The sequence below is a fragment of the Macaca nemestrina genome, chromosome 7 (genome assembly GCF_043159975.1).
Source record: "Macaca nemestrina isolate mMacNem1 chromosome 7, mMacNem.hap1, whole genome shotgun sequence".
In the NCBI taxonomy this organism is placed as follows: domain Eukaryota; kingdom Metazoa; phylum Chordata; class Mammalia; order Primates; family Cercopithecidae; genus Macaca; species Macaca nemestrina.
Genome location: NC_092131.1, coordinates 34,007,383 through 34,035,168, shown reverse-complemented (window position 1 = coordinate 34,035,168; position 27,786 = coordinate 34,007,383). Strand labels below are relative to the sequence as shown.

The following is a 27,786-nucleotide window of genomic DNA, read 5'->3' as shown; positions in this document are numbered from 1 at the left end:
ATTCATACTGTACACATACAAATCATAAACTTGGACACCAAAATTGTATGGCAGTACTTAGTTATTGTATGAATACCTAGTGCTTGAGAAAATGCTTGTGTTAATTTTTAAAGATTATTGAAGTGAAAACACTGAAATAAAAAGATGTCATAGATAACATATAAAGGACAGTAAATAGTTGTCTGGTTCCTCAGAGATTTTACAATCCTGGAATCTCAAAGTTGGAGGAACCTTAAAGATGACTTAAACAACAAACATCTGATAATTTCTTGGCTTGTTAAGCTGGAATTGGGGAAGAGGAATTCTTGTTTTTTTTGAGACAACCTCCGTTCGTTACGCAGGCTGTAGTGCAGTGGTGTGATCACTGCTTAGTGCAGCCTCGATCTCCTGGGCTAAAGCGATCCTCCTACTCAGCCTCCCTAGTAGCTTGGACCACAGGCATGTGCCACCATGTGAAACTAATTGAAAAAAAGTGGTTTTCTTTGTAGAAATAGGGTCTCACTGGCCGAGACTGCACCACTGCACTCCAGCCTGAGTGACAGAGCCAGACTCTGTCTCAAAAAAAAAAAAAAAGGCCGGGCGTGGTGGCTCAAGCCTGTAATCCCAGCACTTTGGGAGGCCGAGACGGGCGGATCACGAGGTCAGGAGATCGAGACCATCCTGGCTAACACGGTGAAAACCCATCTCTACTAAAAATACAAAAAAAACTAGCCGGGCGAGGTGGCGGGCGCCTGTAGTCCCAGCTACTCGGGAGGCTGAGGCAGGAGAGTGGCATAAACCCAGGAGGCGGAGCTTGCAGTGAGCTGAGATCCAGCCACTGCACTCCAGCCTGGGTGACAGAGCGAGACTCCGTCTCAAACAAAAAAAAAAAAAAAGAGAGAGAGAGAGAAATAGGGTCTCACTGTGTTGCCTAGGCTGAGAAAAGGAATTCTTAAGCCATGGAGATTCAAGATCAAACCTAGAGAGATGTAATCACTCTTCACGCTAATGATTCCTGTGTACTTCCCCTGTCGGTGGGAGTCTTGGCTTTGCAACTTAATAACTTGGTAATTAAGTATATTACTTAATTACTTAATACTGAGCCTTGGTTCCTTCCTCTCTAAATAGAGGGATGGATAAACATATGAAGCTGTTGCAGAGCTTGAATAAGAAAAATGTGTGTGAAAGAAAAGTCAGGGATTTATGATACTTTATGTGGGAAACTTGGAAGGAGCGTTTCTATTTATATCTTGTAAATGGTTACTTCTTTTTTTTTTTTTTTTTGACACAGAGTCTTGCTCTGTCGCCCAGGCTAGAGTACAGTGGCGCGATCGCGGCTCGCTGCAGCCTCTGCCTCCCGGGTCCAAGTGATTCCCCCACCTCAGCCTCCTGAGTAGCTGGGACTGCAGGCACGTGCCACCACACCTGGCTAATTTTTTGTATTTTAGTCCAGACGGGTTCCACCATGTTGGCCAGGATAGTCTCAATTTCCTGACCTTGTGATCTGACCACCTCGGCCTCCCAAAATGCTGGGATTACAGGTGTGAGCCACTGGCCCTGGCCTAAATGGTTACTTTTTTACAATGAAAAAGGAGGATTTCAGGCAGCTAGAAAGAGAGAGGGAGGAACCAACAGGACAAAAAAAAAAAAAAATTTATTCAGGTACTTTTTTTTTTTTTAAAGATGGAGTCTTGTTCTGTCGCCCAGGCTGGAGTACAGTGATGCAGTCTCAGCTCACTGCATCCTCCGTCTCCAGGGTTCAGGCGATTCTCCTGCCTCATCCTCCGAAGTAGCTGGGATTACAGGCACCAGCCACATGCCCGGCTAATTTTTATATTTTGGGTAGAGACGGGGTTTCACCATATTGTCCAGGCTGATCTTGAACTCCTGACCTCAGGTGACTCACCTGCCTCGGTGCTGGGATTACAGACATGAGCCACCGCGCCCAGCCTAAGTGCCCTCTTTGTTAAGTCTGTCTTGTTCTACCTTTCCTCACTACCTGGTATTAATTGGAAACTTAAAGTACCCATTGATTGAAAATATACCCATCCTGGATACATTTTACTCTGTATGATTATTTGTAATAGTGCTCCCAATTTTAGCAACAATTGTACCAAATAAAATGGACTAACATTCCAAAATCCTGAAAAGAAACTAAACTATTAGAAAGTAAGAATTTAAGGCCGGGCGCGGTGGCTCAAGCCTGTAATCCCAGCACTTTGGGAGGCCGAGACGGGCAGATCACGAGGTCAGGAGATCGAGACCATCCTGGCTAACACAGTGAAACCCCGTCTCTACTAAAAATACAAAAACTTAGCCGGGCGAGGTGGCAGGCGCCTGTAGTCCCAGCTACTCGGGAGGCTGAGGCAGGAGAATGGCATGAACCCGGGAGGCGGAGCTTGCAGTGAGCTGAGATCCGGCCACTGCACTCCAGCCTGGGTGACAGAGCAAGACTCCGTCTCAAAAAAAAAAAAAAAGAAAGTAAGAATTTAAATTCCAGGGAATGGCAGGGCCTGGTGGCTCATGCCTGTAATCTCAGCACCCTGGGAGGCCAGGACAGGCGGATCACCTAAGGTCGGGAGTTCGAGACCAGCCTGACCAACATGGAGAAACCCTGTCTCTACTAAAAATACAAAATTAGCCAGGTGTGGTGGTGCATGCCTGTAATCCCAGCTACTCCGGGGGGCTGAGGCAGGAGAATTGCTTGAACCTGGAAGGCAGAGGTTACGGTGAGCTGAGATCGTGCCATTGCACTCCAGCCTGGGCAACAAGAGCAAAACTCCATCTCTAAATAAATAAATTAATTAACTAAATAAATTATAGGGAGAGAACAGCCGCATCAGGGTCCTGAGAGTACTACCTTTGGGAAACACTCTTCAAATTTTTACTGTTTCTTTAATGTAATTTTTAAAATTATCAAAACGATATGGTTGCCTTTTAGAAAAATCGGACAATCGAGAAAAGAATTAAGTCACACCAGCCTACCACACAGTATGGCTACTGTCATAGCTGTATGAATCTCCTTTTACTTTTTCTGATGCTTATTATAACTAGTTTTAATAATAGCAAGTATATAATTTTGTATTTTGTTTTTATAATTTAACATGTCAGTCATCTGTTGCTGCATAGTCTTCATAGCATTTGTTTGTTGGTTTGTTTTTTGAGATGGAGTCCCACTCTGTCGCCCAGGCTGGAGTGCAGTGGTCTGACCTTGGCTCACTGCAACCTCCACCTTCTGGGTTCAAGGGATTCTCCTGCGTCAGTCTCCCGAGTAGCTGGGATTACGGGTGCCTGCGACCATGGTTGGCTAATTTTTGTATTTTTAATAGAGAGGGTTTCATTGTGTTGGCCAGGCTGGTCTCGAACTATTGACCTCAAGTGATCCACCCACTTCAGCCTATCAAAATGCTGGAATTGCAGGTGTAAGCCACCATGCCCAACCCTTGATAGCATATTTTGAAGTGACAGTGCCATATTTAATCATTCCCTAATTAGGGTGTGTGTGTGGTGTATGTATATACATTGCTTCCAGTTGTTTATTATTTAAGATGGACATCTTTGGACATAACTCTATCCATATTTAAGATAGTTTCTTAGATTATTAAAGGTTGAAATACTGCATCAAAGCATAGTATTTTTATGGGTTTTGATGCCTGTTGAGCTTGTTGTATTTTAAAACAAGTGTTTTGGTTTGAATTCTTTATTTGCTTGCTTGTGATTTTTTTTGGATATGTGAAGAAGTGTCTTTATGTACCTGTGTTTTCCCACTGCTCTTAATGCCCCTTCTCTCTTTTTTACCCTATTCTAGGTTAAATTGATTACCCACCTAGTACAACATCTTACAGGAAGAGCATAGTATTTCCTAGAGGAGTATGAACATAACAGGAAGGTATCATTGGCTCTGAATTAAATTTGAACTTGTCCCCTGAATAGCTACAGGTTTTGGAAGCTGAATCAATGTTATCAGATGAGTTAGAATCCAAACCAGAGGTGAGCCCAGTCAGCTTGTTTCCTTTTCTTTTGGCGGGCTATATTTCAAAGTTTATCTTTAGTTTAGGGGTCAGCAAACTTTTTATTAAATGAGCCAGATAATAAATATTTTAGGTTTTATAAGCTGTATATGTTTTTCAGTATACGTAAAATCATTATACATTTAGATAATTATGTAATAAAATCTTGTAAATAAAAACATGTTTATGTATAAATATGTACTTACATAAATATGAGATACATGCGATGTATATAGGTGTATACATATATAAATATTTACTACTACAAATTCTTCTTTTGTTTATTTTGTATATGTAAGTATTTTCTTTCTAAATGTGATTAGGGGATTTAAACATTTTTTGTTGTTCACTTTTCTTTATTTATTTATTTTTTTTTTTTTAATTTTTTTTTTTTTTGAGACGGAGTCTCGCTATGTCGCCCAGGGTGGAGTGCAGTGGCCGGATCTCAGCTCACTGCAAGCTCCGCCTCCCAGGTTTTTACGCCATTCTCCTGCCTCAGCCTCCCGAGTAGCCGGGACTACAGGCGCCCACCACCTCGCCCGGCTAGTTTTTTGTATTTTTTAGTAGAGACGGGGTTTCACCGTGTTAGCCAGGATGGTCTCGAACTCCTGACCTCGTGATCCGCCCATCTCGGCCTCCCAAAGTGCTGGGATTACAGGCTTGAGCCACCGCACCCGGCCTTTTCTTACTTTAAATTTAAAAGCACATCTGTGTTGCAGAATGGACACTGAATTTGGAACCAGATTACTTAAATTTAAGGATTGGCATTGCTCGTAACTAGTCATGTGACCTTAGACAAGTCACTTAATGTTTCAATTTGATTCCTTAGCTGTAAAATACACCTTAAGGCCGGGCGCGGTGGCTCACGCCTATAATCCCATCACTTTGGGAGGCCGAGGCAGGTGGATCACGAGGTCAGGAGATCGAGACCATCCTGGCTAACACAGTGAAACCCCGTGTCTACTAAAAATACAAAAAAAAATTAGCGGGGCCTGGTGGTGGGCACCTGTAGTCCCAGCTACTTGAGAGGCTGAGGCAGGAGAATGGCGTGATCCCACGAGGCAGAGCTTGCAGTTAGCCTAGATTGTGCCACTGCACTCCAGCCTGGGTGACAGAGCGAGACTCTGTCTCCAAAAAAAAAAATACATCTTAAATCTTACTGGGTTAATGTGATAATTAAATGAGCCAGTACACAGAAAATTGCTTTGTAAAATGTAATCAATATGATGCAGTTGATTTTAAGCCATTATTTTAAAATGTAAGTATTTTTATCATTTCTCTGTTTGACAGAAGGTGGCAGAGGTTAACTTAATTACAGTGAAGTGTCACTTAGCGATAGAGATGCATTCTGAGAAATATGACATTAGTTGACTTCATTATTATGCGAACATGGTAGAGTATACTTTCACAGACCTGGATGGTTTAGCCTGCTACATTCCTAGGCTGTATGGTGTACCCTGTTGCCCCTAAGCTGCAAACCTATACAGCATGTTACTGTACTGAATACTGTAGGCAGTTGAAGCATAGTGGTAAACACTGTGTATCTAAACATATCTGAATGTGGAAAAAGTACAGTAAAAATAGGGTATTACAATCTTACGGGACCATAATCCTGTATGTGGTCTGTTAACTGAAATGTCGTTATGCAGCACATGACTTTATATAAATCAGCTGTTCTCTAGAACAGAGAACTTATAACTTTAGATATTATGGTGTTTAGTTTTTCTTTGAATATGGATGAGACTAGTAAATAGTCTTAATATTATCTTTTGGTAAATTCAGAGGTTTAGATACATTTCTAACAACTTGTATTTCTCAGTGTTGTCTTTTTTCCCCCTAGCTCCTGGTACAGTTTGTTCAGAATACATCCATCCCATTGGGACAGGGGCTTGTAGAATCAGAAGCTAAAGATATTACTTGTTTGTCCCTCCTTCCCGTGACTGAAGCCTCAGAATGCAGTCGGCTAATGTTACCAGGTAAAAATTAAGATCACTAGAGATAGGATAAAGAAGTCTTAAGAGCTTAGCCTACTCTGTGTTACTGGTGGAATGAATATATCACTTAATAACTGACTGGTGGAAACTGTAAAAATTAGGAGTCATGGAGAAAAAGCAACCATGAAATCATTAGTGCTTTGGTAGTTTAAGCCATAAGAATGGATATGATCACCCAGAGAGTGTGAGAGTGGGGAAAAAAGGTCAATGCAAAACTATGGAACTATTTATTTAAGGTACAGGGTAGGGCAGGAGAACTTGTAAAGGAGGGAAGAAGCGAAGACTAAAATAGTTGGATGAACATCAGCAGAGTGGAGGCATGAAACCCAGGGGAAATCATTGTATCAAATGCTACTGAGAGGCCCAGTGAAATAGGGACTAAAAGGACACCATTATTGACTTTGGCAGAACCTGTTCCATGGAGAGAAGAGGATGGAAAGTCAGGCTGCAGTGACTTGAGTGTACAAGCTGTTTTTTTTGAGACGGAGTGTCACTCTGTCACCCAGACTAGAGTGCAGTGGTGCGATCTCGGCTCACTGCAACCTCTGCCTCCCCTCCCGGGTTCAAGCTAGTCTCCTGCCTCAGCCTCCTAAGTAGCTGGGATTACAGGTGCGCGCCACTATGCCTAGCTAATTTTTGCATTTTAAGTAGAAACAGGGTTTCACCATGTTGGCCAGGCTGGTCTTGAACTCCTGACCTCAAGTGATCAGTCCACCTTGGCCTCCCAAAGTGCTGGGATTACAAGTGTGAGCCACTGCATCAGGCCTATCAATACATACTTTCTAAAGACTCTCCTGGTACGAGAAGGAAAACAAGAAGGTGATGAGATAGAGGGAAATTTTTTGTTTGTGTTAAGATCTGAGGTATTTGAGGGTTGCTTTATGCTAAGAGGAAAGAACCAGTTAGAAAAGTTGAAGACAGGCCAGGTGTGGTGGCTCATGCCTGTAATCCCAGCACTTTGGGAGGCTGAGGCAGGAAGATTGCTTGAGCCCAGGAGATTGAGACTAGCCTGGGCAACATGGCGAGACCTCGTCTCTACAAAAAATTAAAAATTAGCTGGGCATGGTGGTGTGCACCTGTAGTCCCAGCTGAGGTGGGAAGATCAATAGAGCCCAGGAGTTTGAGGCTGCAGTAAGCTGTTTTTGCAACACTGCACTCCATCCTGGGTGGATACAGCAACACCTTAAAAGAAATAGTAATAATAAATTAAAAAAAAAAAAAATATATATATATATAAACAAACAATAATTAAGGAAATGAAAACAACAGAGTGTCCATCTCCCCTTAGAATGACTGTTATAAAGATGGAAGATAACAAGTGTTGGCAAGGATATGGAGAAAAGGTAACCTTTGTATACTGTTGGTGGGAATGTAAGTTAGTACAGCCATTATGGAAATTGTATGGAAGTTCCTCAGAAAACTAAAAATGGAGCTACCATATGACCCAGCAATCTAACTTGTAGGTATATATCTAAAGGAATTGAAATCAGTAAGTCAAAGATATCTATACTTACATGTTAATTGCAGCATTATTCATAATAACCAAGATAAGGAATCAGTTTTGTGTTCATCAACTAATGAATAGATTTTTTAAAAATGCATTCACCTTCTTTTGCACATTTCCTTTAGTTTTAATTTTAAGTATTTGAGACATACAAACAAGTATAGATAAAAGTAAATGAAAATCCAAATACTTGCCTCCCAGCTCATAAAACACAATATTACAGGCTGGGCGTGGTGGCTCACGCCTATAATCCCAGCACTTTGGGAGGCCGAGGCAGGTGGATCACTTGAGGTCAGGAGTTTGAGACCAGCCTGGCTGGTGAAACACTGTCTCTACTAAAAATACAAAAGTTAGCCAGGTGTGGTGGCACAGAAAAAAATACCACAGCCTGAGGTACAACCAGAGGTAAAAAGGTAATGGCAAAAACTGCAATAGCTTTTGCACCAACCTAATATAAAAGTTAAGGAGAGGGAGCGCTCTACAAGAAAAATAAAATGTAGATCCTATTCTTGAGTTAGTATTCATTGTATAGCTATATTTTTCAAGGAAAAAGTACTGATTTCTGGCTTCAAAAAGGACTAAATTCCATGGTCCAAATGTGAATGGTTGGTTATTCACCAACCATTACTGCCAAGTGACAGAGAATTCTCTTCCTCACATTTTGGCTGACTGCCTTTAGAACATAAAGCCATCTCTCTGTTCTTCTGTGAGACAGAGTTTTTATTTGTATAATGAGAATGCTGTCTGCTCCTATAAGGATGTTAGCTTCCAAGAGATGTTGGGTGCTGTGTATCAAAATGGTGAGCCCCTGGAGATAGGTGTTACATAAAGCTGTGATATTTTCCCTTTACTAGATGATACTACAAATCATTCTAACTCCTCCAAGGAGGTCCCTTCCTCAGCTGTTTTGAGAAGCCTTCGGGTGAATGTAGGTCCAGACGGAGAGGAGACGAGAGCTCAGACTGTACAGAAATCCCCGGAGTTTTTGTCCACTTCAGAGCCTTCTAGCTTGTTGCAAGATCTACAGCCAAGTGATAGCACTTCTTTTATTCTTCTTAACCTAACAAGAGCAGGTATTCTTTCCTTTTCTTGAGCTCTGCTAATGCCTAAGAAAAAAATTAGGGGTGGGGCATATTTTACTTAGTCATACTTAAAATAGAAAGAAGCTTTATTATTTTATTATTTTGGAGAATTGGTGTGTCTGGTGACCATTTGAATATGTAGAGGGAGAGGGAGGACTCTAGTATGACCCATCTTGTTTGGGAAATTATGTAGTGCCATTTACTGAGATCGAACGGGAAGAGCAAGGCTTGGGGGAGGATGATTAGTTCCAATTTATGCCTATTTATGTTGAGATTTTGGAGGTACATTCAGGAGGACATGTCCTTTAGAGAGTTAGAAACAGGAATCCAGAGTTCTAGAAAGGTCTGTTTTGGTGCTTATCAGCATTCAGGAAATGTATGAAACAATGAGTGTGGATTCTTTGATTCAAGAGAAGTCTGAAGCATAAACAGAAAAGAAGGCAAGTCTGGGACCCTGGGAAAAAACATTTAAGAGGACAACAGAAGAACAGGAAGGAGCAGCTGGAAGGGGATGAAGAGAACTGGAGAGACTGGTAGCGGGGAAGCCAAGGGAGGAAGAAGTTTTAAGGCAGAAAATACACTAAATCATGCCAAATGCTACATGATGGGCTTATTAGTGAGAAGTGTGTGTCTGGTGACCCTAGCAAGAGCAGTTGTTACTGTGGTAGCTAAGGTAGAGGCCAGGGTTAAAGAGATGGGGAGTGGATGGGAGGTAAGACAGTAGATACGCAAGTTAGAAGGTACACTTGTTCAAGAAACTTGACTTTAAAGGAACAGGGAAGAAGGTAATAGCTAGACAAGTACTTGGGGTTTTCTACTTCTTTTAAAAAATAAGAGTGAGAGACTTGAGTTAGGACATATTTAAAGACTCTAAGGAAATGCTGGCTGATAGGAAACTGGTTGCAGATGGGAGAGAGGAGATAACAGAAGTATATATGAGGGGATAATTGAAGAATGAGAATGAAATACTGTAGATGGGGGTTAGTCTGGTTGACCAAGAAAGACAGCTTTGCCTCTGAAATTAGAGGAGGCAAGGTAACGACAAACCTGTACGCTAAAGGTAGAAAGGTGATAGCCTACTTTTCAATGAGAAGTTTGAGGTAAAAGGCGAAGGTCAGGAATAGCTTATTTAGGACATGGAGAGTTTCTGGGCCAGGCGCAGTGGCTCACGCCTGTAATCCCAGTACTTTGGGAGGCCGAGGTGGGCGGATTACAAGGTCAGGAGTTCACGACCAGCCTGACCCACGTGGTGAAACCCTGTCTCTACTAAAAATACAAAAATTAGCTGGGCATGGTGGCGCATGCCTGTAATCCCAGCTACTCAGGCGGCTGAGGCAGGAGAATTGCTTGAACCTGGGAAGCAGAGGTTGTGGTAAGCCAAAATCGTGCCACTGCACTCCAGCCTAGGTGACAGAGCGAGACTCCGTCTCAAAAAAAAAAAAGGTGGGGGGACATGGAGAGTTTCTGAGCCAGGGCAAATAAAAGGCTTGCTTGGTTGCTAACTTTTCATATATTTTGTTTCTTCCAGGTCTGGGCTCTTCAGCTGAGCACTTAGTGTTTGTACAGGATGAGGCAGAAGATTCAGGGAATGATTTCCTCTCCAGTGAGAGCACAGACAGTAGCATTCCATGGTTCCTCCGGGTTCAAGAGTTGGCCCATGACAGTTTGATTGCTGCTACTCGTGCACAACTGGCAAAGAATGCAAAAACCAGCAGCAATGGTGAGGCCTGTTGGCATTTTCCTTGCCGCTATTCTGTGCAAAGAGATTTTGGTAATGCAGTGGCTGGTTTGAGTTGTATATAATTCAAGTTATTTTATTGATGAGAGCAGAAAGCTAGAAATCTGTAAATTGTTTAAATTTTATTTTCTGTAAAATAACTTGGCCATACTAGATTTGTGTCCAAAACCAACTAGTATTCTGAATTCTCAACTTTAAAAATGTACAGAGCCCCTTTTAAAGAAAAAATAATATACATTCTGGGGTTTGAATTGTTTTTATTGTAATGTCTCTTAAATACGCACAAACATCAATTCTGTGTAAACTTCATATACTTAGAACTCTTATACCCTCATGAAATCAAAAGTTTTATCAGTTAATAGGAATAAAACTACCAAACCCATGAAAATAAAAATAACATTAAGTCATTGCGGCAGAGGATTATGTTTTGCTGAAACTGAATTGCTGCTCCTGGCAGTTTAACAATTAGCTATGATGGTTTTAATGCTTTTTCTTTTTCAGTTCAGCATGCCTGTACTAATTACTCTGTGCCACTTTTCTCTGTTCTAGTAATTTTCAAAGCATTGTCACTGGTTCATTGATGTCACATGGGAACTGAGAAATGCAAACTCTCAGGCCCATGCCAGACCTACTGAGTCAAAAACTTGGTTCTGATACATGTTAAAGCTTGAGAACCACGGCTCTATTCGGACCACTGCAGAATCTTTGCTTATGTAGCATGTCATGAATTCTTTTTTATGTCTGCCTCTGTGTTTTCTTATTAACATGTGACAACTCAATACTACATGGTTTAATGCTATCATTATCACAAACTAAGCTTAAGCACTTAGTACACAGCTGTTTGGAGTTTATGCAGATTATTTAGTATATGCTTATTATTATTTTTTGATTACCATTCAAATGAAAATAAAAGTTAAAGTTTCTAATAGAGAACTAGAGTTCCCTATGAATATTTTGAAACATTAAATTTTTTTTTTTGTCTTCTGTTTTTTCCCTTTTTGTGGAGAATGGGGTTTTGCTCTGTTGCCCAGGCAGGTCTCAAACTCCTGGACTCAGGTTCTCCTCCTCCCTCTGGCTCCCTAAGTGCTGGGATTATAGGTGTGAGCAACCATGCTCAGCCAAACTTTAAACTTCTGTTCGTTTTCAAAATACTTAGTTCTGTTTATGACTACCATAGTGCTACTTAGAATGGTTCATTTTACCATTTTGGTAGGACCCTTAAAGTTCAGATTCTTCCTGAGATGTATGTGCCAATCTCTGGATGCTGAAACCTTCAGCATTTCCTCTTACATTGAAGAAATAGTGCCATATTTGCCAATGAGAAGCGGTGTAGGGAGGGGAGCTTGCAATTTAGAATCTGGGGGCTTGGGATCCAGGCCTGGGATCATCATTTATTAGTTCCCTGCTTTGGGCAGTTTAACCTCCCTTAGCTTCAATTTTCTTATGATCTGAACATGGAGATCAGGCAGCTTACCTGATTGATTTGTTATGGAGATTACCTAACATTTTATCTGGGAAATGTTAGAATCAGCAAAGCATTGTGTGGATGTTTTTCTTACTCTCAAAATATGTTGCCTTACTATCTTAACAACTACCTTGTATGCCCGAATATAAATCACCCCAAATAGGCTGGGCATGGTGGCTTACGCCTGTAATCCCAGCACTTTGGGAGGCTGAGGTGGGCGGATCATCTGAGGTCAGGAGTTTGAGACCAGCCTGACAAATGTTGAGAAACCCCATCTCTACCAAAAATACAAAATTAGCTGGGCATGGTGGCGCATGCCTGTAATCCCAGCTACTTAGGAAGGCTGAGACAGGAGAATTGCTTGAACCCGGGAAGCGGAGATTACAGTGAGTTGAGATCGCACCGCTGCACTCCAGCCTGGGCAACAGGAGCGAAACTCGGTCTCCCCAAAACAAAAATCACCCCAAATATAAGACAGTCTTTTATTTTCCAACAAGGTAATTCCCTAAAAGCCTTTTTTTTCCCCCCTAACTTAGTTATGTAAACCTTTAGGCATGTAGATAAAATTAACATTATAGGTTGCTATTTGGAAACTTTATGATCTTGGTTATACATACTCATTTTTTTAATTTATTTATTTTTTTGAGACCGAGTCTCTCTCTGTCGCCCAGGCTGGAGTGCAGCAGTGCAATCTGCTCACTGCAGTGCTCACTGCAAACTCCACCTCCTGGGCTCAAGTGATTCTCTGCCTCAGCCTCCCGAGTAGCTGGGACTACATGTGCATGCCACCATGCCCAGCTAATTTTTGTATTTTTAGTAGACACAGGGTTTCACCATGTTGGCCATGGCTGGTCTCAAATTCCTGACCCAAGGTGATCTGCCTGCCTCGGCCTCCCACAGTGCTGGGATTACAGGTGTGAGCCACTGCACCTGCTCCCACATAAACATTTGAATCATATGAAATATATCTATATTGCTTTTACCCACTAACACAAGCTTGTCCAACTCACGGCCTGTGGGCCACATGTAGCCCAGGATGCCTTTGAATGCAGCCCAACACAAATTTGTAAACTTTCTTAAAACATTATGAGTTGTTTTTTTTTTAAAGCTCACCAGCTGTCGTTAGTATTAGTTTTTGTTTTTGTTTTTTTTCTTTTTTTTTTTTTGAGACGGAGTCTTGCTCTGTTGCCCAGGCTGGAGTGCAGTGGTGCAGTCTCGGCTCACTGCAATCTCCGCCTCCCGGGTTCGTGCCATTCTCCTGCCTCAGCCTCCCAAGTAGCTGGGACTACAGGTGCCTGCCACCACACCCGGCTAATTTTTTTTGTATTTTTGGTAGAGACAGGGTTTCACCATGTTAGCCAGGATGGTCTCAATCTCCTGACCTCGTGATCTGCCTGCCTTGGCCTCCCAAAGTGCTGAGATTAAGGCATGAGCCACCGCGCCTGGCCAGTATTAGTATATTTTATGTGTGGCCCAAGACATTTCTTCTTTCAGTGAAAGAAGAATTTTGGCTCAGGGAAGCCAAAATATTGGACACCCTTGCACTAACATGTAATGAAGTGATTTTATTCAATATTTTAGTGCATTTTTAACATAAATATCTTTGTCATTGTCAACACTGAAGTCAGTTTGTGAGTCCTCTAGCATAGATTTTCAGAGCACATTATCTTCATTTATAATCTAAGTTGTTTGAAATACAGAAACATTTTAAGTTTGCGTAAGATGTTGTATATTAGGTCAGCAAAGGCCTTTGGGCCAAATCCCCACTGGTTTTTTGTTTTTTTTCTTTTTTTGAGACAGAGTCTCGCTCTGTTGCCCAGGCTCTGTCGCCCAGGCTGGAGTGCAGTGGTGTGATCTTGGCTCACTGCAAGCTCTGCGTCCCAGGTTCATGCCATTCTCCTGCCTCAGCCTCCCGAGCAGCTGGGACTACAGGTGCCCACCACCACGCCCAGCTAATTTTTTGTATTTTTAGTAAAGACGGGGTTTCACTGTGTTAGCCAGGATGGTCTCGATCTCATGATCTCATGATCGGCCCGCCTCGGCCTCCCAAAGTGCTGGGATTACAGGCGTTAGCCACCGTGCCCGGCCCGCACCTGTTTTTATAATTAAAGTTTTAGAACATAGGCATCCACATTACTTACAAATTGTCTAAGGCTGCTACTATGGCAAAGCTGAGTTGTTGTAACAGAAACCATATGGCAGCCAGGCGCAGTGGCTCACACTGTAATCCTAGCACTTTGGGAGGCCAAGGTTGGCGGATCACTGGAGGTCAGGAGTTCAAGACCAGCCTGGCCAACATGGTAGAACTCAAATGCACTCTTTTCTGAGGGATTTTTTTTTTTTTAGGGAAAAATTTGCCTTATATTTCTTTGAGCATATATTGATAATCTTCATTGTTGAGCAGGAGGAGTTTCAATAATTTCTTAGCCTTTCCTTATTCTATGTATTCATTTTTCCTATTTTATGATTATATTAATATTCTTCTTATATCTATAAAACTGAATCCAGAAAGCCCCTACTATCACTGATTTGAATCACTGTATTAGCATGATGTTTTTGGCTGATGCAGTGGTTCACGCCTGTAATCTCAACACTGGGTGGCCGAGGCAGGTGGATCTGTTGAGCTCAGGAGACCAGCCTGGGCAACGTGGCAAAACCCCATCTCTACAAAAAAAAAAAAAAAAATACAAAAAATTAACCAGGTGTGGTGGTGCACACCTGAACTCTAGTCCCAGCTACTTGGGAGGCTGACGTGGGAAGATCTCCCGAGCTGGGGAGGTCGAGGTTGCAGTGAACTGAGATCATGCCACTGGATTCCAGCCTGGGCAACAGAATGAGACCCTGTCTCAAAAACAAAAACAAAAAAATGTAAAAGAAAAAAGCATGATGTTTAACAGACCTTTCATTAGAAATCAGTTAGCTGGAGTTCTGGGGTTGGTGGGAAGATTCCTTCATGGCATATGTATTTTTGTGCTATATGTGTAGATATTTTTCAGGTAAGCACATTTTTAAAAATCTTGGGGCAATATTAAAGAAAAAGTTAGTAGTAACTAGCAGGAAGCATCCTAGATTCTGCTCTGACCTTGGAGCAATCAGCTTTATGACTAGTATTTGGTAAAGTATAGCAAGGAGAAGATTAATAGATGGGACAGAAACTGCCTTTGATTAGCCATCAGGTTCTAGGGGTTGTGATAGGTACAACATATATATTCTACTTTTGGCTATTGAGGGGGAAATTTGGAGATATAAATCTTATTGCTAAGGTATATATAGTGGAAAGATACACTGCCTGCATATGCTCATAGCAGAATTAAATGACTATTAATTTTTTTCTCTATTGATGTTCAAGTATTTCTTGAAGAAAGTGAAAGAAAAGGACCACCACCTACTAATTTGGAATTTATATAAAAATTTTTAACTGATTTTGTTTACATTTAAGGGAGGCACTTTGTACTCCTCACCTCTCTTTATTCTGTTGAACAAAACTGCAGTAGATATTTTCTCTTACTTTTTAAAATGTGGTTAGAAATTTAAATTTTGTATTCCTTAAGTATTTTATAACTAAAGAAGGGTGGTACAGGAAATTGGAAGGTGGTGCTTAGTTTCCAGAATGACAGGAAATGGCCAAATTCATTTCAGAAGATGGAAATCTAAAAATGGCTATCTGTCAAAGCCCACACTGAACCAGAATGACTGTTTCTCCTTAAAATACAGTGGGATTTTTTGTTTGTTTGTTTTTGAAACAGGGTCTTACTCTGTTGCCCAGACTGGAGTGCAGTGGTGCAATCTTGGCTCACTGCAGCCTCCGCCTCCTGGACACAAGCAAAATACAGTGTTTTTAACTACTCAGAACTTTGTCATCTTTGTAGCATACTACTCAGGGATAGTGTTGCTATCCCTGCTTCTCACCAAACTGTAATGCAAAGTGGGTTTAATTCTGCTTTCTAAGATTTCTAATAGCAAACTATTTTGGATATCTCTTAAATTTGTCAAAGAGGCCTAGTCTTGTGAAACAAAGCATGATAGTTTTTGGTAGTTTTTCCTGGAGTAAGGGAATAAATATGTAGAACACTTGCATTTCTATTGTTTTGTTATATTTATTTATTTATTTATTGACAGATTCTTGCTCTGTCACCCAGGCTGGAGTACAGTGGTGCAGTCACGGCTCACTATAGCACCAACCTCCCAGGCTTAAGTGATCTTCCTGCCTTAGCCTTGGAGCCTCAACTAGAGGCCTGTGCCACCATGCCTGGTTAATTTTTGTTTGTTTGTTTGTGTTTTGTAAAGATACGGTTTCACCACATTGCCCATGCTAGTCTCGGAACTCCTGGGCTCAAGCAGTACCCCCAGCTTGGCTTCCCAAGTGCTTGGGATTATAGGTGTGAGCACCACGCCTGGCCCAGTTTCTGCTGTTAAGTGTGTACATGGAGAACTGAGGAAGATGAAGATAGATATCTGATTCATGATCTCTAGGAGGAAAACATAGGAGCTTTACTGTTTGAGCCTAAGTATCTGAGTAGGGTCCTTTCCTGGATTATAAATATGTGACTCTGTTACAGGAGAAAATGTCCACCTTGGTTCTGGTGATGGGCAACCAAAAGATTCTGGGCCCCTTCCTCAAGTGGAAAAGAAGCTCAAGTGTACAGTTGAAGGCTGTGACCGGACATTTGTATGGCCAGCTCACTTTAAATACCACCTCAAGACTCATCGGTGAGCAAATCTGAGATCTCATATTTGGATATATGTTGATGCAAAAGTTGATTCTTTCAGAGGAGCTTGTCCCTCAGGTTGATAGATTACAGGAAAGTAGGGACTCCAGTTAACTTCTGGTTAAGATGTCTTTTTTTCTTTAACAGAAAGATTTGCATTGTCTCATTTATCTCATTCTTGATAAATATTTAATAAGACATTTGGGACCTAAAGACGTTAAACTAAGAGTTCTCAAATTTTATTATAAAACATATTTCCTTTGAGAACTTAAAAGTAACAAGTAAGCATGGGCCCCTACCTTGAACCTATGAAATCAGTTTAAGGGGTGGTGCTAGGCATCTGTAGTTTTTTGTTTGATTTTTTTTTTTTTTTTAAAGAGACAGGATCTCACCCAGGCTGGAGTACAGTGGCGCCATCATAGCTCACTGCAGTCTCAAACTCCTGTGCTCAAGTCATCTTCCTACCTCAGCCTCAGCTGGGATTACAGACTTGCACCACCACACCTGGCTAATTAAAAAAAAATTTTTTTTGAGACAAGGTCTCGCTATGTTGCCTGAGCTGATCTCAAACTCCTGGGCTCAAGTAATCTTCCTGCCTCAGCCTCCAGAGTAGCTGGGATTACAGGCTGTGAGCCACCACCCAGCTGTAGTTTTAACGAAGTCTTCAGTTGATTCTGATATATCCAGTTTTTGGACTTACTGTTTGCCTTGAGAGTCAATAGGGGCTTTGACTTGTCATCTCTAGCAAAGAGTATTTTCAGATATTTTTGCTTATGTGATTATTTTTGCAGAAATGACCGCTCCTTCATCTGTCCTGCAGAAGGTTGTGGGAAAAGCTTCTATGTGCTGCAGAGGCTGAAGGTACACATGAGGACCCACAATGGAGAGAAGCCTTTTATATGCCATGAGTCTGGCTGTGGTAAGCAGTTTACTACAGCTGGAAACCTGAAGAACCACCGGCGCATTCACACAGGTATGTGCAGCACCAACATTCCTTTGGGCAGTCTACTCCTTGGCTCTGCATGTTTGCCTATCCTTAGGAAAAACTCAAGTGGGAATAGAAATGAAGGTCTGGGGTTGTTGCTAGAACTCTGAAGATGGGATTTCTTTTTCAAATGACTTGTGGCACTTATAATAATATTTATTGTATTTTTACCTGTGTGTTTAGAGTGGACGATGTTGATTTCTGTCTCCAGGAGCCTAACCTGTAGGGAGAGTTGTAAGACCTTCTCAGACAACAATGATGTGGAGAGATCTGGACAAAATCAGTCTGTGTTCAAATCTTTCTGAACATTGCGCAGTTAAGATTTTGGGCAGTAACATTTATTGAGTCACACAAATCATGCAGAACCTGTTCTAGGCACTAAATGGGGCAGGGTGGGAAAAAATACAAAAGATAAGATGCAATCCCTGACTTTCTCATTAGAGCCTCACAACATGAGAAACAGAATAGAGAAGTTAATTATTCTGGGTCACACAGCATGTTAATATCACAGGAACAAAATAAAGATTCCTTGACTCGTAGTCTAAGAGTCTAAGGGTGATTTTCCAAGCCACTTAGTCTAGCATGTTCTAGTCTCTAGCCAAAGTATAATTGCTGAACCCAGACCACTCTTAGAATGTGTAACTATTCTTCCCCACTTTCGTTGACTCTTCTTGATTCTTGCATTGGTAAAATGACAGCAGGTAAAATTAAAAGGCGAATATATATATATGACATATATAAAATAAAAAGCATGTATAAAAACATAAGGCATATGTAAAATTAAAAGTAAAAGGCATATATATATATATATATATACACACACATACTTTTTTTTTGTTTTTTGTTTGTTTGTTTGTTTGAGACGGAGTCTTGCTGTGTCACCAGGCTAGAGTGCAGTGGTGAGATCTCGGCTCACTGCAAGCTCCGCCTTCTAGGTTCACACCATTCTCCTGCCTCAGCCTCCCCAGTAGCTGGGACTACAGACACCCACCACCACGCCCAGCTAATTTTGTGTGTGTGTGTATGTTTTTAGTAGAGACAGAGTTTCACCATGTTAGGTAGGATGGTCTCGATCTCCTGACCTTGTGATCCGCCCGTCTCAGCCTCCCAAAGTGCTGAGATTACAGGCGTGAGCCACTGTGCCCAGCCTGTACCGTTTTTTAAAATTAGTCAAATGTGGTAGTGAGAAGAGGGGAAAAAGTAACACAAGGCACTTGATCTATAACTGTGAACATCAGTTGAGATAACTCACTACCTTCGGACCAGCCCTTTGTTGTACCATTTGATAACACTGAACATCTTCTTAAAAAGCTTTCTTTTTTTCTTATTTATTTTTGAGACAGAGTCTTACTTTGTCACCCAGGCTGGAGTGCAGTGATGTGATCTCAGCTCACTGCAACCTCTGCCTCTTGAGTTCAAGCTTTTCTCGTGCCTCAGCCTCCCAGTAGCTGGGATTACAGGTGTGCACTACCATGCCCAGACAATTGTATTTCTAGTAGAGACCGGGTTTTGCCATGTTGGCCAGGCTGTTCTCGAACTCCTGACCTCAAGTGATCTGCTGACCTTGCCCTTCCAAAGTGCTGAGATTACATATGTGAACCACCACACCCAGCCTTAAAACGCTTTTACTTCAAAATATGGCCTGATTTTTCCATTTTTTTGTTTTTTAGTTTTCTCTTTCTAATTCTTTCTGACTTTTATCTGTTAATCTCTGAATTTTTCACCAGTTTCAGAATTTCTCGTTCCTTCTCTTTTACTCAGTGCACTCTCTTTTTTTTTTTTTTTTTTTTGAGACGGAGTCTCGCTCTGTAGCCCAGGCTGGAGTGCAGTGGCCGGATCTCAGCTCACTGCAAGCTCCGCCTCCCGGGTTCACGCCATTCTCCGGCCTCAGCCTCCCGAGTAGCTGGGACTACAGGTGCTGCCACCTCGCCCGGCTATTTTTTGTATTTCTTAGTAGAGACGGGGTTTCACCGTGTTAGCCAGGATGGTCTCGATCTTCTGACCTTGTGATCCGCCCATCTCGGCCTCCCAAAGTGCTGGGATTACAGGCTTGAGCCACCCCGCCTGGCCTATGCACTCTCTTGTCATAATCTCAGACCTCAATTTAATTATTTCTCCCTAGATGCCTCACAGATCTGAATCTCAATAATAATTAATAATAATAAAAGTTAGCATTTGTTGAGGCACTTTAATATGTACCAACCACATATATATTACCTCATTTAATCTTTAAGGTAACTTTATGCCTTAGATACTGTACTTATTGATAAAGGAACAGAAGATTAGAGAGAGAAGTAACTTGCCCAATATCATGCAGGTAGGAAATGGCAGAGCTGGAATTTGAATTCTGATATGATCCCAGAGCTCTTCCAAGGATTTTATATTTAAATGCTGACAACTCAGTTTATCTCAAATGTCAAAACTGACCTCAAATCTTTGTTAGTAGTATTGATAGTAATTAAAGCTGCAGTTCAGGTCAGGCACAGTGGCTCACACCTGTAATCCCAGCGCTTTGGGAGGCTGAGGCGAACAGATCACTTGAGGGCAGGAGTTTGAGGCCAGCCTGGCCAACACAGTGAAACCCCATCTCTACTAAAAATACAATTAGCCAGGCATGGTGATGGGTGCCTGTAATCCCAGTTACTCAGGAGGCTGAGGCAGGAGAATTGCTTGAACCCGGGAGTTAGAGGTTACAGTGAGCCAAGATTGTGCTACTACACTCCAGCCTGGGAGACAGAGCGAGACTCCATCTCAAAAGAACAATTTTGACTGGGTACAGTGGCTCATGCCTTTAATCCCAGCACTTTGGGAGGCCAAGGTGAGTGGATCATCTGAGGTCAGGAGTTCCAGACCAGCCTGACCAACATGGTGAAATCCCATCTCTACTAAAAATACAAAAATTAGCTGGGGCATGGTGGCGCATGCCTGTAATCCCAGCTACTAGGGAGGCTGAGGCAGGAGAATCGCTTGAACCCAGGAGGCAGAGGATGCAGTGAATGGAGATCGTGCCATTGTACTCCAGACTGGGCAACAAGAGCAAAACTCTGTCTCAAAAAAAAAAAAAAAAAAAAAAGTAAAGCTGCTAATTCAGTGGCTTACTATGAGGGCTTACTATGTGCCAGGCACCATGCTGAATATTTACCTGGTATTATCTCATTTAATCCTCAAAACACTTTTGAAATTGTATTATCTCCGTATTTTAGATGAAAAGCTGATTTTTAAAGAGATTAAACACCTTCTCCATACAAATAAGTGGTAGTGCCAGGATTTGAAGTCAGAATTGGATTAACAGACCCCAAAGGCCATGTTTTTCACCATTTTGCTGCATTGCCTTTTAAACCTGTTCCTTCTCCTGTGTCCCTTATCCCAGTGAAATAACCATCCTCTCAAGTTTCCAAATAGGTATATCCCCTAACCAGCTTGATGCAAATATTTCATGCCATTACATTCTTATGTAGAATATTTTTCTAAATCCTTTTTGTATTTTTAGTTCTTTAGTTCATCTTTTGAAACATTTGACCTCGTAATTACTAAAATGTTCTGTTTTCTTGACATTTGTTCTGTTACATATATTAATGTATTGTTCATTCTTTCAATAACTTTTGAGTACTTAGCATTCTGGGGTAGGGATGAGTATACAAATAAAGCATTGAAAAAAGCTACCGCTGGAGAATCGCAAACATTAAACTGTGTGGTACAGTCTGAAAGAATAGTATAATCTAGCAGTGCTGTTCCCTTCTAGAAAGCTCAGCTCCCGTAATGTCACTGTGCCAGCCTTACTTGCCATTTTCTGAACTTTCCCTTGGCACTCTCAGTTTCAAGGCTTTGCTCACACACTATTCCTTGTGCCTGAAATTTCCTTCCATCCTTGTCATCTTTTAGATGAACTCAAATTCAGCTGCTTACAAAAATTACTGCAAGGGAGCACTTTTTTTTTTTTTTTTTAATGAATTCATTTGTCTCACACTGGTCTGTGACTTTTAGAGGATAGAGACTGCATCTTTTTTTTTTTTTTTTGAGACAGGGTCTCACTCTCTCTCTGTAGCCCAGGCTTGAGCCCAGGAATTTGAGATCAGCCTGGGAAACATAGTGAGACTTCATCTCCAAAAAAATTATACTTTTAGATGGATCTAGAAACTGAGTCATAAAGAAAATTGATGTAAGGTAAAAGTCCTGACTGCATATTCAGTATTAATCTTGATATCCTCAGAGGGTGGGAATCACTGAAGAAGGTAGGTTAATGCAACTCTCTAGCTCTTGGGCCAGGAGGGAGAAGGAAGTATAGGCTTTGAGGCAGCCATTCCAAGGAAAAGGGCAAGGCTGTCAGCGGGATGTATACTAAAAGATCACTGAGAGGCAACACTTGCTAGGTAGCCCAGTTAAAATTATAACATGAATTAAATAAATCAGAGTAGGTAAGTCATTCGACTCTGAATAAAGTTGGTGGGAAAAGAGAGTAACAGGTAATCAGTTCATCAGAAGACTGAATCTTTATCTCATTTTCTGTCTCTAGGAGAGAAACCTTTCCTTTGTGAAGCCCAAGGATGTGGCCGTTCCTTTGCTGAGTATTCTAGTCTCCGAAAACATCTGGTGGTTCACTCAGGTATCAGAACCTTTGCCATTCATAGATTTTAGGAAAAGTAGACAAAAGACTAAAAGGGTTGTGGGGGTGATATAAAGACACCTAAAAAGAAACAAACTGTTCACTATAAAGATAGAAAGCTTCTCATCATCATGACGGAATCAGAAGTCTAGGCCCTTAATTCTTATAATCAAGGAGGGGGGGGGGAACATCTAATTATTATTTTCAGCTGTGTTTCTAATACAGCCTTTTTTTGAACAGCAAATTTGACACACTGCTGGGTGCTTTATAAGTTACATGAGGCCGGGCGCAGTGGCTCAAGCCTGTAATCCCAGCACTTTGGGAGGCCGAGATGGGCAAATCACGAGGTCAGGAGATCGAGACCATCCTGGTTAATACGGTGAAACCCCGTCTCTACTGAAAAGTACAAAAAACTAGCCGGGCGAGGTGGCGGGCACCTGTAGTCCCAGCTACTTGGGAGGCTGAGGCAGGAGAATGGCGTGAACCCGGGAGGCGGAGCTTGCAGTGAGCTGAGATCTGGCCACTGCACTCCGGCCTGGGCGACAGAGCGAGACTCCGTCTCAAAAAAAAATAAAAAAAACAAAAAAACAAAAAAAAACAAGGCCGGGCGCGGTGGCTCAAGCCTGTAATCCCAGCACTTTGGGAGGCCGAGACGGGCAGATCACGAGGTCAGGAGATCGAGACCATCCTGGCTAACACAGTGAAACCCCGTCTCTACTAAAAAAAAAAATACAAAAAACTAGCCGGGCGCGGTGGCGGGCGCCTGTAGTCCCAGCTACTCGGGAGGCTGAGGCAGGAGAATGGCGGGAACCCGGGAGGCGGAGCTTGCAGTGAGCTGAGATCCGGCCACTGCACTCCAGCCTGGGCGGCAGAGCGAGACTCCGTCTCAACAAAAAAAAAAAAAAAAAAAAAAGTTACATGAAACATGGACGCTTCTCTTTAGGAATTGATGTTTTTATCTTTGGGGAGGATTTCACATCAGAAGAAAGTAAAAAGATTGATGTAAGTTGTAGCAGCACCAGTAATATTACTGCCTTCTGAGCAGGTGTTAGTGATCCTGCTTGAGTCACCATTTTGGCAGAAACTGTGCCTTTGGCAAATAGAACCACAAACCTTATCGTTGCAGATGTGGAGAAGAGAAGAAAGGAGTAAGATTTAGCGACCCATTTTCTGTTTGGAGCCTTAAATTAATTCCCTGCAATTCTGTCAGTTTGCTCACTCTGCAGATATATCTCATCTTCTCAACCAGAAGTCAGGTACAGCCCAGGGAAAAACCTGTATCTTGTTAGAAGGACTTTTTTCCTGTAGGACATGGTGATTTACTTGGAAAACAAGACGGGGAAGGTAGTTTAAGAAGGGCCTAGAATGTCAGAAAGGAGAGTTTGTGGAGCCTACTGGAAGTACAACCTGATGAAAACTTGGCTTACTGAAGGTTAATCTGGCAGTGATGCAGAAGCTAAACCAAAATAGGAAGAGATGAGAAGACTTTTTTTCAGTCTGGTCAAGAAGCCTGCTCCAGTGTAGTGGCAGGGAGCATGGAAAGAGATCCAGTGAAAGAATCTGTTCAACTCCGCAAATGATTGGCTATAAAGTGATACGGAAATGGAGGCAGCAGGTGAGGATTATTGATTCAAGAAGCATGGTAGTGGCCGGGTGTGGTGACTCATGCCTGTAATTCCAGCACTTTGGGAGGCCGAGGCGGGTGGATCACTTGAGGTTAGGAGTTTGAGACCAGCCTGGCCAACATGGTGAAATCCTGCCGAGATCAGCCTACTAAAAAAATACAAAATTATCCGGGCGTGGCAGCACATGCCTGTAATCCCAGTTACTTGGGAAGCTGAGGCAGGAGAATTGCTTGAGCCCGGGAGGTGGAGGTTGCAGTGAGCCGAGATTGTGCCATTGCACTCCAGCCTGGGCAACAAGAGTGAAACTCCGTCTTTCAAAAAAAAAAAAAAGGCATGGTAGTTTCAGGAGGTTGAGGCTGCAGTGAGTTGTGATTGTGCCACTGCACTCCAGCCTGGATGACCGGGCGAGACCCTGTCTCAAAAAAAAAAAAAAAAAAATGTGGTAGTGAAGATAAGGAGGGAAAGGGGGCTTTCCAGTTGTCAGGGTAACTCACATATTTATGAGGGGTTAGAAAAGTGTTGGATGATGAGTGCTAGAGGGGGTCTGTAGACTAGCCTTGTCAGTTCGTTGGAGGTGAGAAAAAAAAAATTCCTGGCGTACAACAGCTGTTTAGAATTTGTTGATTGAGCCAATGAGAATGAATAAAAGGATTGCCAAGTAACAGTGAGTGAGGACATAGCTGAGAGTAAGTAGCATAACTTTTTTTAGTAGACATTCAGATTTTATTACTTTTTTCTGCTACTGCTGAACAATTTAAAAGCTGGACACTGGAGAAAATAGGTGATGGAGGTTAATCAGAACAGAGGCTTGCTGAGTAAGAGATGAACTCAAGGAGGAGAGGGATTCTAGAATGGAATCAGGTCATTGTTGAATGACGGGCCATGGGAAACAAGGGGAAGCCAGAACATGACAAGTGGAAAGGAGGAACTAGAAGTTACTTATGAGGAAAGCAAGCTACTGCAGCGGGAGCAAGGAAGTTGGAGATTACAATCAGGAATGGGCATTGCAGAGTTGAGCTATTAGGAGTGGAGCAGTGTTTTAATATGATGACAGGTTCTAAGCAGAGATGGCAAACTGGTATCCTGTAGGCTAGATGTGGACTTCAGGTGTGTTTTGCTTGGATTGTAGAGCATTTTTATTTTACTTTACTGTGTCAGATTATGTGAAAGATTCACCAAAGTAGAGAAGTTTTTTTTTTTTTTTTACATAGCAACAGTGGTGTTATACCTATAAAAATTAATAATTCCTTGGTTTTATCTTATACCCAATGTTCAGTTTTTTCTGCTTGTTTTGAAAATTTCTTTTAAAGTTGGTTTGTTTAAATCAGGATCCAACAAGATCCAATATTATACTTGGTTATTAAGTCTTTAAAACTCTAGATCTTTCTACATGGAGTTTTTGTTGTTGTTGTTGTTGTTTTTCATAGAGTTTTTGCAAAACAGAGTTAGTTGAATCCTGTAGAATACCCCACATTCTGGATGTGTTGGTTTGCTTCCATTTATGTCATTTAACTTGTTTCCCTACATTTCCTATAAATGTAAGTAAGCTCTAAAAGCTTCAAAGTTTGGAAGTTTGGGGCAAGAATATGTGAGAGATGGTTCTGTGTGCTTCATTTTGTGTCACATCAGGAAGCTCACAGTGCTTGGTTGTCAAAATTGATCCATGGGTTCAGCTGGCCTAATCCCTATATTGTAAAGTCCCTATGAACCTTTCACTTTCTCTGTTTTTTTTTTTTTTTTTTTTTTTTTTGAGACAGTTACTACTGTGTTGCCCAGGCGAGAGTGCAGTGGCGTGATCTTGGCTCACTGCAGCCTCCACCTCCTGAGTTCAAGCAATTCTCCTGTCTCAGCCACCTGAGTAGCTGGTATTACAGGCGCATGCCACTACGCCCCACTAGTTTTTATATTTTTACTAGAGATAGGGTTTCACCATGTGGCCAGGCTGGTCTTGAACTCCTGACCTCAAGTGTTCTGCCTGCCTTGGCCTCCCAAAGTGCTGGGATTAACAGGCGTGTGCCACTGCACCCAGCCAACCTTTCACCTTTTGATTTCATTCCTAAATGATGCCTGAATCCCTTATTTCATTAAGGATTGTAAAATGGTGGTTTTTCTTACTCATTTACTCTTTTCACGTTAGTTGGAATTCTTCTGTACTGTGGGACTCTGTAGTTGGACTCTTTTCCACTAATATCAAGTATAGGGCTATTTGATCATTTGCATAGCCAAGGCAGGATCAATGTGTAATTCTTTTAATTGTGAATTTTGAGAATAAGGAATTGATGTTCTAGTTACTTCTAGTATTTCATGTTTGATGCTATTTCAAATGAAATGTTTCCTTGATTTTATTTTTGAGTTGTTCATTGCTAGTATGTAGAAATATAATTGAATTTTGTACATTGATCTTGCAACCTTGGTAAGTGCTTGAGTTTTAGTAGTTTCTTTTTTTTTTTTCCTTCCAGCTTTTTAGTTCAGGGGTACATGTGCAGGATGTGCAGGTTTGTTACATAGGTAAAGGTGTCTTTTACCATGGTGGTTTGCTGCACAGATCATCCCATCACCTAGATATTAAGCCCAGCGTCTATTAGCTATTCTTCCTGATGCTCTCCCCCTCCTCCTACACCCTATTTTTTCTTTTCTGTTTATTTTTTTTAGAGACAAAGTCTCACTCTATTGCCCAGGCTAGAGTGCAGTGGCACCATCATAGCTCACCGAAGCCTTTGAACTCCTGGGAACAAGTGATCTTCCCACCTCAGCCTCCCCAATAGCTGGGACTGAGGCAGAAATTTAAAAATAAATATGCATTCATTCACTCCAAGAAAATAACAGGCAATGCAAGGGTTAAAAAGAAAAGAACAAGTTTTCCTCTGCCTAGCAAGTTCACTTCAAGGACAGTTAAAAGGTAACGCTGTTTGAGAAGCCAAGGCCAAAAGAATGGACTCCAGACACCCCCTCTTCCAGAGCAAGGTTGAAGGAAAAAAAAAAAGAGAGAAAGACAAATTCCTTTACTGTTATTCACTTCCCTGGCTTCTTAAGCATAACTGTTTTACAAATGTCTGTATTTAGCCAGTTCTTATTTTTCCTTCAATGCAGTTACAAGGCCACCAGCTATGCAAGGCCACAAGTTATGCTATGCTATAGATTATGTGACCTGTCACGATTAACTGCTTTTGTTTCACTTTTGTAAGTCTGTTTGTAAAAACCCCACTCCGTCTTTGTTTAATGCTCAGCTTTTTGGATGTGAATCCACTGAGCTGGTGCGTACATAAAATAAACAATCCTCCCGTTCTCCGTATCAGCCTTTCCAGTCCTTAATTTCCCACAACAGGACTACAGGCTCACACCACCACATCTAGCTAATTTCTATTTTTTTTTTTGTAGAAATGGAGTCTTTTTGTGTTGCCTGGGCTGGTCCTGAACTCCTGGCCTCAAGTGATATTCCCACCTTGGCCTCCCAAAGTGTTGGGATTACAGGCATGAGCCACCACACCTGGCTGAGTTTTAGTAGTTTTTAAAAAATAGATTTTTTAGTGTTTTCTACATAAAAGATCATGTCATCGGAGATTAAAGATAGTTTTGCTTCTTCCTTTCCAATCTAGGTGCCTTTAATTTCCTTTCTTTTCTTTTCTTTTTTATTTATTAATTTTTTTTGAGACATGGTCTCCCTCTGTTGCTCAGGTTGGAGTGCAGTGGCATGATCATGGCTCACGGCAGCCTCGACCTCCTGGGCTCAGGCAGTTCTTCCACATCAGCCTCCCGAGGCTGGGACTACAGGCGCATTCCCAGCTTTTTTTTTTTTTTTTTTTTTGAGTCTCACTGTGTTGCCCAGGCTGGAGTGCAGTGGCACAGTCTCAGGTCACTGCAATCTCCAGCTCCCAGGTTCAAGTGATTCTTCTGCCTCAGCCTCCCGAGTACTGGGATTACAGGCATGCACCACCACGCCCAGCTAATTTTTGTATTTTTGGTAGAGACAGGTTTTCACCATGTTGACCAGGCTAGTCTGGAACTTCTGACCTCAAGTCATCTGCCCGCCTTGGCCTACCAAAGTAGTGGGATTACAGGCATGAGCCACCATGCCTGGCCCCCAGCTAGTTT

The 27,786-nt window shown here is 41.8% G+C and overlaps 1 protein-coding gene across 7 annotated transcripts in view; it reads left to right on the top strand.

Annotated features, from left to right (window-relative positions):
• The window catches only part of LOC105495812 (zinc finger protein 410), a 47,892-nt gene that overhangs the window by 3,606 nt on the left and 16,500 nt on the right, over nt 1-27,786 (top strand). For 5 of the 7 annotated variants that reach the window (XR_011625742.1, XM_011765622.3, XM_011765623.3 and 2 more), the window contains exons 2-8: nt 3,788-3,969; nt 5,830-5,965; nt 8,342-8,560; nt 10,098-10,289; nt 16,332-16,482; nt 17,273-17,454; nt 21,980-22,069. Coding sequence is in view for 6 of the 7 variants with exons in the window: in XM_011765622.3 (XP_011763924.1) it covers nt 3,937-3,969; nt 5,830-5,965; nt 8,342-8,560; nt 10,098-10,289; nt 16,332-16,482; nt 17,273-17,454; nt 21,980-22,069 (1,003 nt within the window). In the remaining variant the exon portion in view is untranslated. The remainder of the gene's footprint in view (nt 1-3,787; nt 3,970-5,829; nt 5,966-8,341; nt 8,561-10,097; nt 10,290-16,331; nt 16,483-17,272; nt 17,455-21,979; nt 22,070-27,786) is intronic. The other 2 variants (XM_011765624.3, XM_011765625.3) reach the window with 2 other exon arrangements.